Source organism: Siphateles boraxobius, unplaced genomic scaffold (genome assembly GCF_051911475.1).
Source record: "Siphateles boraxobius isolate OS27281-9 unplaced genomic scaffold, OSU_SipBor_1 17, whole genome shotgun sequence".
NCBI classification, from domain to species: Eukaryota; Metazoa; Chordata; class Actinopteri; order Cypriniformes; family Leuciscidae; genus Siphateles; species Siphateles boraxobius.
Genome location: NW_027508777.1, coordinates 7357222 through 7367362, shown reverse-complemented (window position 1 = coordinate 7367362; position 10141 = coordinate 7357222). Strand labels below are relative to the sequence as shown.

The following is a 10141-nucleotide window of genomic DNA, read 5'->3' as shown; positions in this document are numbered from 1 at the left end:
TTTTATCATTGTGGAGACATCTTGTGGTCACCTTAGTAAGTTTACTCAGCCCTTCGGATGCCCGGTTTGTCCATATCTGCAAAAATAGGTGTATCCTGTGTGATTCCTAGAATTACATAGGAGTCAACTGAAAATGGTAATAAAATATTAATAAATAAGTCCTGCACAAACCATATAAACAATCTATATTTTACTATGGGAAAGGTAGAGGTCCTTCTCAAAAAATTAGCATATTGTGATAAAGTTCATTATTTTCAATAATGTAATGATAAAAATTAAACTTTCATATATTTTAGATTCATTGCACACCAACTGAAATATTTCAGGTCTTTTATTAATAATAATAATAATAATAATAACTTTAATTTATATAGCGCCTTTCACAAAACCCAAGGACGCTGAACAAAAGCAAGAGGGGGGAGATGGGAGGGGATAGGAGGAGAGAGGAGAGGCCAGGGGAGCTAAAGCCCATAAGCCTCAGTGAAGAGGTGTGTTTTAAGCTGGTTTTTAAAGGTTATTAGAGAGGGAGCAGAGCGGATGGCATGAGGAAGCTTGTTCCAGAGTGATGGAGCACCAACACAGAAAGCTCTATCACCAAATGTCCGGAGCCTGGACTTAGGGACAGCGAGCAGGTCCTTGTCAGAGGACCTGAGTGTAGCTGAGTGTAGGGATAGGTTAAATCAATAAGGTACTGAGGTGCAAGTCCATGGAGAGATTTGTACGTCAGGAGGAGGATTTTATATTTGATCCGAGACTTAACTGGCAGCCAGTGAAGCTTCTTCAGGATGGGAGGGATGTGAAGACCAAGATTATTGTTATAATACTGATGATTTTTGCATACAGCTCATGAAAACCCAAAATTCCTATCTCAAAAAATTAGCATATCATGAAAAGGTTCTCTAAAAGACCTATTAACCTAATCATCTGAATCAACTAATTAACTCTAAACACCTGCAAAAGATTCCTGAGGCTTTTAAAAACTCCCAGCCTGTTTCATTACTCAAAACCGCAATCATGTGTAAGACTGCCGACCTGACTGCTGTCCAGAAGGCCATCATTGACACCCTCAAGCAAGAGGGTAAGACACAGAAAGAAATTTCTGAACAAATAGGCTGTTCCCAGAGTGCTGTATCAAGGCACCTCAGTGGGAAGTCTGTGCGAAGGAAAAAGTGTGGCAAAAAACACTGCACAACGAGAAGAGGTGACCGGACTCTGAGGAAGATTGTGGAGAAGGACCGATTCCAGACCTTGGGGGACCTGCGGAAGCAGTGGACTGAGTCTGGAGTAGAAACATCCAGAGCCACCGTGCACAGGCGTGTGCAGGAAATGGGCTACAGGTGCCGCATTCCCCAGGTCAAGCCACTTTTGAACCAGAAACAGCGGCAGAAGCGCCTGACCTGGGCTACAGAGAAGCAGCACTGGACTGTTGCTCAGTGGTCCAAAGTACTTTTTTCGGATGTAAGCAAATTTTGCATGTCATTCGGAAATCAAGGTGCCAGAGTCTGGAGGAAGACTGGGGAGAAGGAAATGCCAAAATGCCTGAAGTCCAGTGTCAAGTACCCACAGTCAGTGATGGTCTGGGGTGCCATGTCAGCTGCTGGTGTTGGTCCACTGTGTTTTATCAAGGGCAGGGTCAATGCAGCTAGCTATCAGGAGATTTTGGAGCACTTCATGCTTCCATCTGATTTCATTTTTCAGCACGACCTGGCACCTGCTCACAGTGCCAAAACCACTGGTAAATGGTTTACTGACCATGGTATTACTGTTCTCAATTGGCCTGCCAACTCTCCTGACCTGAACCCCATAGAGAATCTGTGGGATATTGTTTAGAGAAAGTTGAGAGACGCAAGACCCAACACTCTGGATGAGCTTAAGGCCGCTATCGAAGCATCCTGGGCCTCCATAACACCTCAGCAGTGCCACAGGCTGATTGCCTCCATGCCACGCCGCATTGAAGCAGTCATTTCTGCAAAAGGATTCCCGACCAAGTATTGAGTGCATAACTGAACATAATTATTTGAAAGTTGACTTTTTTTTTGTATTAAAAACACTTCTTTTTTTGGTCGGATGAAATATGCTCATTTTTTGAGATAGGAATTTTGGGATTTCATGAGCTGTATGCCAAAATCATCAGTATTAAAACAATAAAAGACCTGAAATATTTCAGTTGGTGTGCAATGAATCTAAAATATATGAAAGTTTAATTTTTATCATTAAATTATGGAAAATAATGAACTTTATCACAATATGCTACTTTTTTTATCACAATATGCAATTTTTTTTTCAAATTCTGAAGGCAATCCTGTTCCTGTAGAATATTTGACAGGACAAGTATGTGGACAGCAGTAGGACTGTACACTGACCTGTCCCCCTGTCCTGCAGGGGTCCTACATGATCCCTGTTTATAGAACTACACAAAAATGTTGTAACCATGACAGAAACCAAAATATGTGATGTCCTCATGTGGCTGTAAAAGAAAACGCAACCACTTTTCAATAGGTGAAAGCAATTTGGAATTAATTTTGTATTTTGAATACAATGGAGTTTAAAGCTCCAAAAACCTACAGCTGTTGCACAGGGACGTTCTCAGATTGTTTGTCTCTCGCCTCAAAAGGATTACGAGACAAAAGTCTGATATTAAAATAATGGTAAATTGCTCCTAACTAATATAATATATTTGCTAAAGCCTTTGAGTAAATAAGTGAACACAAGATCACACTGGAATACAGTGAGAAAGGGTCTTCTATATAATGAAGGTACATTTTTACCTAATGCCTGAACTGTGATTTAAAGACATACGTATTTTAATAAATGTCAGGTCAGGGCAAGCTCTCAAGTTGTATTGTTCATACATGGGTTTACATGTGTAAATTCATACAATTTGTTGAACACAATGCTCTGTTGTCCAGTACAATGGTTTAATATTTTTTTGTGCTACCATTTATGTTTGATATTTAATGGAACTTTTTTACCGATCAACTTTTTTTACCGATCAACTTTCGCTGACAAGCCTATAATGGGCTATTTAATGGCATGTTCCCATTGTGATAACGTATGTATTTTCTTCCTGGGCAAAAAAACTGTTAAACTATTCAAAAGTGTTTTTGTTGTAAGTAAACCTATCTTGGGAAATAATCATTGGACTATTAATGGCCTGTTACAGGCCTCAATAATCAGACCCATGAATGCAGGAAAACATCTTCCTTAATAATACTTGTGGATCACAATCCAGGCATTTTCTTAAAACGCAAATGTAAGTTAGACCATTATTCATAAAATGTTTGTATTAATGTTGGCTACAATAAGCTAGTCAAAAATAATTATGTAGTGTGATAGGGTCATATGTATGGCACCAAGTTAGAGGAGTTCACTTCTAACAAAATTTTAAGACTTTATAAAGTAAAAGTATCAGTTATATTTTGTTTTTCCAATGCCTGGTTGGATTTGTGTAGGGCCTCAGATTTGCTTTATTAGTTTGTCACTGCATGTTGATTATGTTACAGGTTATTAGTCATAATTATTTAATCCCAATAACTTAAAAAAAAATGTTTCAGCAGTGAAGAATGAACCTGAATGGAATCTCTTCTCACTTGGTTTTGATCGCATTTAAGAAAATTATTAAATGGAAATGGCAAATACAGAAAGTGACTGCATCATGAATTGTGCATCTGATAAAAAAAAGATTAATCTTTCCAGCTGCCCTGCAGCTTTACAAGTATCAGGTAATGGTTTTCAAAACATACACAAGTCCTCAACCTTTCATTGTCAGTCATCAAATAAATGTTTACACAAAGTACAGAGAAATAGGAGAGCGAGCAAAGCACAAAATGTTATTTTATTTACAAAGTTTTTGTCTTACAGAAAGTAAAAATGTAGCTACAACCTTGATTTGTGCCACAGGCTGCCACGCTAAAATTATGGCCCGCTTGTCACACAGTTGCTATAGCAATCGTATTGGGAAATTTGGAACAAAAACTAAAGGGGTAGGAAATGTCAACAAAAGGAAAAAAGAAAGAAAGAAACACTTTCAACAAAATATTAAAAGCACAGACCCAAAACTAAATACCAGTCCCCAAAGGTTTTTGGAACACAAACGGGCAGGGGATTGACAGTGGACTTGTGGAATGCCGAGTAAGCCACCGACCCAGAAAGCTTTCATTCAGCTCGTAGGCTCCATATGAACAGCTCCACCCGTCCGGTACAGTCTTGCCCCCACAGGGAGCTTAGCGCTTGGGTAAGGGGGAGAGAAAAGGTTGATGGGATAGCAAAGTTGTTGGAAAGGAAGGAGAGGGAAGGGTTGGTAACAAGAGTTGTTCATTGGCTTTTAATCATCCTCGTCGTCGTCGTCATCATCATCATCCTCATCCTCCTCATCGGCTTCTCGTTTTCTCTTCTCACCCTTTACTCCTTGCACTTCGACTGAGCAAGAGAAAAACAATGTTACTTACTTAAAAATCGCTTGGACACCAACAGAACTAAAGGATGCCATAAAATCAGAAAAAGGGTCATTAGAATATCTAACCTTCATCATCATCGTCGTCGTCATCATCTTCATCATCCTCTACTTCTCCATCCCGACCAAAATCTTCCTCCTGAAAGCAACAAGCCATGTAATTAAATAGGTTTTCTGTGTTCTTAGTTTCCATAAATCAACACATAATAGTAAACTCGTACCTCATCCTCTCCACTGCCATCCTCATCATCCTCCTCCCCTTCAACCTCATCTTCGTCGTCTTCATCATCTTCCTCTTCATCAAACTCCTCATCCTCCTCTTCTTCTCCTTCTGTGATTAAAGCAACATAAATGAACATTGGTAACCCTAAAAAAATAAACAGCCGTTTAAACACTGAAACTGAGAACTGGCCACACCAACCCTCATCATCGTCATCATCGACTCCATCAGCTTCTCCGTCGGAGTCCGACGCCTCGCGGTCATCCATATCGTAGCCGTCCAGATATGTGAGCTGCGGAAGGAGCTTGAAGACGCTTTCCCGGTAGTCATTCAAGTTTGTGACTTCGCAATTGAAAAGGTCAAGACTTTTCAAATGGTCAAGTTTTTTCTGCCAAGATGAACAGATCAATCACAAAACTGTACAACTCCATGATTGGTTTATTTTAATTGTAATGTCTTTTTTGGCCATAAAATGGAAGTCAGTAGCATCCATCTATTTTTATGCGCATTTTAGAATATATAAAATAAATAAAAAACGCTGTGCGCTTTGAGATGCAAGTAATTTATTATATACGAAATTATTATATACAGTGACGAAATTATTATATACAGTGTCCATTTTTCTTAGTGTTATTTAGTGACGGTTTATCAGGAAGTGACGATTTTGTTCTCTTCTGCTTTATTCGCAAAGGTTTTATGCAATATTCCAATTTTGTGCACAATTTAAATTCGCAACTTTGGATGGAAACATAACTAGTGTTAACTATAACGGTTGGTTACCAAAATTCTTCAAAATATTGTGTTTTGTGTTCCACGGAAGTAAGGAAGCCTTACAGGTTTGGAAAGGCATGAGGGGCGTTTTTATTTTTAGGTCACTTTAACCCCGTAAAGCCTGACATATGAAATAACTGTCAGTAAAAATACAGTTTATTCAACCTTTAGACAAAATCCACAAAACAAACGTTTCCATGTTTCCCTTTGACACATCAGACTTTTGTATAATACAGGAGATGATCATGTGAGAGGAGGGGAAAAAAATTATTCAGAGGTCAAAATGGAGACAAAATATGAAATTGAATGCAGTTACTGAAATTTATATGGCCAAAAAGTAAGATGAAATTCTGACAGATTGTAATGCAAATCAATTTATACGGTTAAGCTGCAGAAACTTTAACGTGGAAAACTATATGCAAGTTCATGAGGCAGGAAGTCTGTACAAACCAAAGGTTCCAATGTGCTGATGTCTTTTAGTTTGTTGCCACTTAGGTTTAGATGTGTGAGATTGGGGAGTTTTTCAGCTAAAACATCAAGGCCACCAGAAATTCTGTTGTCACTGAGTTCCAACTGAAAATGAAAATACATATATATGTCAGAGCACAAATAAGATAACATTGTACTATAGAGATCAATAAACAGAGTGTGATATTACCTTTTTAAGTTTACCAAGTTTAGGAAGGTTGGAAACTGAGAGAAGACCAACATTTATCAAACTTAGAAATTCAAGATTAACAAATTCTGCTGTGAGGCCTTCAATTTTCCCTTCATTTGATCTGCAGTTGTCAAGGACAAGTTCTCGTACCTAGAAGGATACAACATAAGAGCAAAAATTGTAAATACTTTAACTAAAGTGTTAATAAGGTTCAACAACAATAACATTAAAGTATGTAAGTGCAACTAATTTGATCAAACAGGGGTGTTGGACACGCTGGCTAACATGGACATGCTCGATGGAGGCGACACACTATGCTGGTTAAAAAAAGTTTCACAGCTGAAAAATAAATAAATACAATTATATATATATATATATATATATATATATATATATATATATATATATATATATATATATATATATATATGTGTGTGTGTGTGTGTGTTTAGCAAACAACTTGTATTTACAGCGTGGTGTGGCGTGACGTTTTGAGTTGCCTTATATGTTTATATAGATTTTAGATATAAATCTAACGTGAAATCATTGAACACCGTTTAAGCGGTTGCTGCTGCTGTTGTATGGCCCGATGGCTCACTGTCGCAGCGAGTCACCAATGAGAAAACAGCAGATTACACGCCGACATCCAGACAACATGGACATATCCGAAAGACACCACCGTCTTTTTGGTGAAATTTTGTGCAACAAACTGCAAATGGAGGGTACTTAAGCCCCTGTGTAAGATGGAAGCGATATGTCGATGGCGTATTCCTGCTGCGAAAGGCGAAGACAGAGCGGAAATTAGTGAGACAAAAATGGAGAGTTTCTTTCTCTCATGACAACATGGCGCCTCCTCACATGCACTATATTGACAGGAAAACTCTACATATTACACAAAACTCAAACGCTGCGTTCGAAAACCTGATTATATGCGGTTACTTGGATTACATGATCATATTTTACGCGATGTTTAGTTGATATTATAACTGAATTTATACATTTCCAAAGGGTTGTGCAACCAAACTAGCACATGTAACGTTAGCTTATTTTGCTCAGTCGCTCGTTCCATCTTTGCAGACGTCATGCTACTTACTATAACTTTAAAATGTTTGAAAATCACTAGCGCGTGTATTTATTGAGTAAGTTAACGTTAACTTATACGCGTTAGTTTAATCGGTAGAGGCGCGTGGGGAGTAATGGCGGGAATCTGTCTCGCAGCAGCAGCGAGTAACAATTTAACGAATAAAACTCAACACCATCTCATTAATAACAAATACATGTGTTAATATTACATAGTTAAAGACTACTTTTGATAATCTCTTTGCAGTTTAATGAGAAACTTTTTTTTAAATATCACTTTATTCATATAATCGACAAGCATCGGTGCCATTAAAAATAAAATTCGTAATGCGACTGTATGTTCGTCAAATTACATATTTACTTTACTTATTGAGCCGGTGGTATTATTACTCTTCCTGAACATCGTATGAAACGAAGAGCTTTGTTTAAGTGTGATGGAGACCAAAATGTGTGCGTATTTAAGAAAGTGTGTTAGTGTATGGTTATCTTCCGATATATCTGGTTTATTACTTTAGCGTTTAAGTGGATGTAACGTTAATAAAGGGCGCCTCATGTTAGCAACAAACATGGCCACCACGGTGAAATAAACCATCCCAACCATATCGTACCACGGCGATGTTAAAACGAGCAAATATTAAGCATAAAAGCGTGCTAGATCAGGAATACCCAGATCCAGCATGGGGGGCATAAAATGCTGCAATAATGCCTTCAGCTTTCTAAACTAACGTTACTCAGTATAGCTTACGTTACACAGTCAGGATCCTTTCATATCAAAACAAGACGGATGGACAACATTAATGCTGTGAATCTATACACGGAGTACTTTCTCTGTGCCGGGGGTATTACACCCATGTGGTTACCATTAAACTAATACACACAGGTCAATTGAAGTAGAAAGTAGCCCAGCTAGCATGGCTGGGCACAAAACTAAAGGTTTGGCTCAAAATTACTCACATCAGATGGTGTCCTGTTCCTCAGCTCCAAATGAATCCTCTTTTTCATGTCCATATCGCCCTCAAAAGTTGGACTCTTCCCTCTTGGGTTCTGGAGGAATTTCTGTTCAGCCCAAAAGGTAGAAAGATGCCTTAATGGAGGGAGAATATGGGACTGTATAATGATCTGAGCCCAGCGCCAAGTTACTCTGGGAGAGCAGAAACCATGGAGGGAAACGGCACTGAAACGAATATATACTCAATAGCGCCATCTCTGGCAAACGACGCGCACTGCAGCCACACAAACAAGATCAACGACTACAGTTCTGCATTACACACAGTAGCCTATGTGACATGAGAAGTTTGTCAACATTTTGTACTTACAGTAAAATGAGTTGGAAATGTTCGATATATTTTGTATGTAATTTATTTTCGTATCAATAAAGAATGTTTATTATGGCTTTTAAATAAACATTCATGCATCATCTTGGGGAAACAAGCAGCTTTCTGGCTCGGACAAAATGACCTAATTTTTTTATGGCATATCTGCGTTAAAACGTGTAACCGTCAACATTTTATTTTCCTTGTTACATCAAGTTAGTTATTCTGGCTCAGGCAGCCAATTTCATAGCTATTTTATTATTCAAATGATATCAGCAAAAAAGACTAGACAGCAAGATCTTAAATCAAAAATGTATCCTAAACGTTTCTCTAAAGAAATTATAGCCTATGAGATATAATTTTTTCCCAAATATTGTCAAATGGAGTGTTCTCTCATCAACGATATTTATATTCAATATATATATATATATATATATATATATATATATATATATATATATATATATATAGGGTGATATCAGGTAAAATGGGCCATCAGGTATAAAGGGCCATTTAAGGTTTGGGGGTCCCAGCTCCTCTGGAATTTAGAGCCAATGACTGCAAATGATTTCAAACTGTTGTCATAACTGTGCTTGACAAGTAACAGGTGATTTGATTAGTTTATTAGTTTAATTGTGTGTGCCTTTGTTTATATTACATTGCGGGGACCAAATGCCCCCACAAGGATATAACCTACATTGTGTGAACCAGCCAGCAGGCCCCACGAGGGAAATTGTTTAATAAATATACTAAACTTTGAATTTTGAAAATGTAAAAATGCCTAAAGTTTTCTGTGATGGTCAGGTTTAGGGGCAGGATTAGTGTAAGGGGAGAGAATATATACAGTTTGTACAGTATAAAAACCATTATGCCTATGGAGAGTCCCCACAATGAAAGCGAACCAGACGTGCGCGCGCGCGCACACACACACACACACACACACACACACACACACACACACACACACACACACACACACACACACACACACACACACACACACACACACACACTGACATCAGTTTTTTTAATTGCACATTTGAATATGTGGGTTTGCCCCCAAAATGTTTTTTAATGGTGCATATGAATATGTTTGTTTAATGCAGTTTAAATGTCATGTGGCTGTATAAGCAATTGTGTTTTAAAATTAAAATTGAGGATAAATTAGCCTACTATTTCCCTTTGCAGTTTGACTGGCCCATTTTACCTGAAACTGCTCATGCAAAAAAAGTTGGCACAGCTGATGTTTCAAAAAATGTAGAGCCTAAATAATTATATTTTATTACATAATTTCAACACAAAATTATCAAAGACAATCATTATTAATCATAAAAATGCATGGAAAAGGCATATTGTAATATTGCCCCAAACGATTTACCAAAAAGTGGCCCAATTTAGTTGATATCACCCTATATATATATATATATATATATATATATATATATATATATATATATATACTTGATTTTCCGTATCTTGCATACTTTGTTGTATTCTTTCCATTATATTTATTTCATTAGGTTAACAGTGTCTGGGAAGCAAATCACTTCATGTACTAGACTACAGCAACTATTGAATTATTCATATATACCCCCCCCCCCCCCCCCCCAATGTTCATGCAATAGATACCCCCATGTTCCTGAAAT

At 37.7% G+C, this 10141-nt stretch overlaps 1 protein-coding gene across 1 annotated transcript; it reads right to left on the bottom strand.

The window, feature by feature from the left end:
* Positions 1–3817: 3817 nt before the first annotated feature.
* On the bottom strand, positions 3818–8407 carry anp32b (acidic (leucine-rich) nuclear phosphoprotein 32 family, member B). Its single transcript, XM_077232301.1, has 7 exons — positions 8137–8407; positions 6103–6252; positions 5895–6017; positions 4875–5061; positions 4675–4784; positions 4523–4592; positions 3818–4419 (listed from the first exon to the last, which is right to left on the bottom strand). Exons 1-7 carry the CDS (start codon positions 8188–8190, stop codon positions 4325–4327), a joined length of 789 nt encoding a protein of 262 aa, XP_077088416.1. The 5' UTR covers positions 8191–8407; the 3' UTR covers positions 3818–4324.
* Between the last annotated feature and the right edge of the window lie 1734 nt (positions 8408–10141).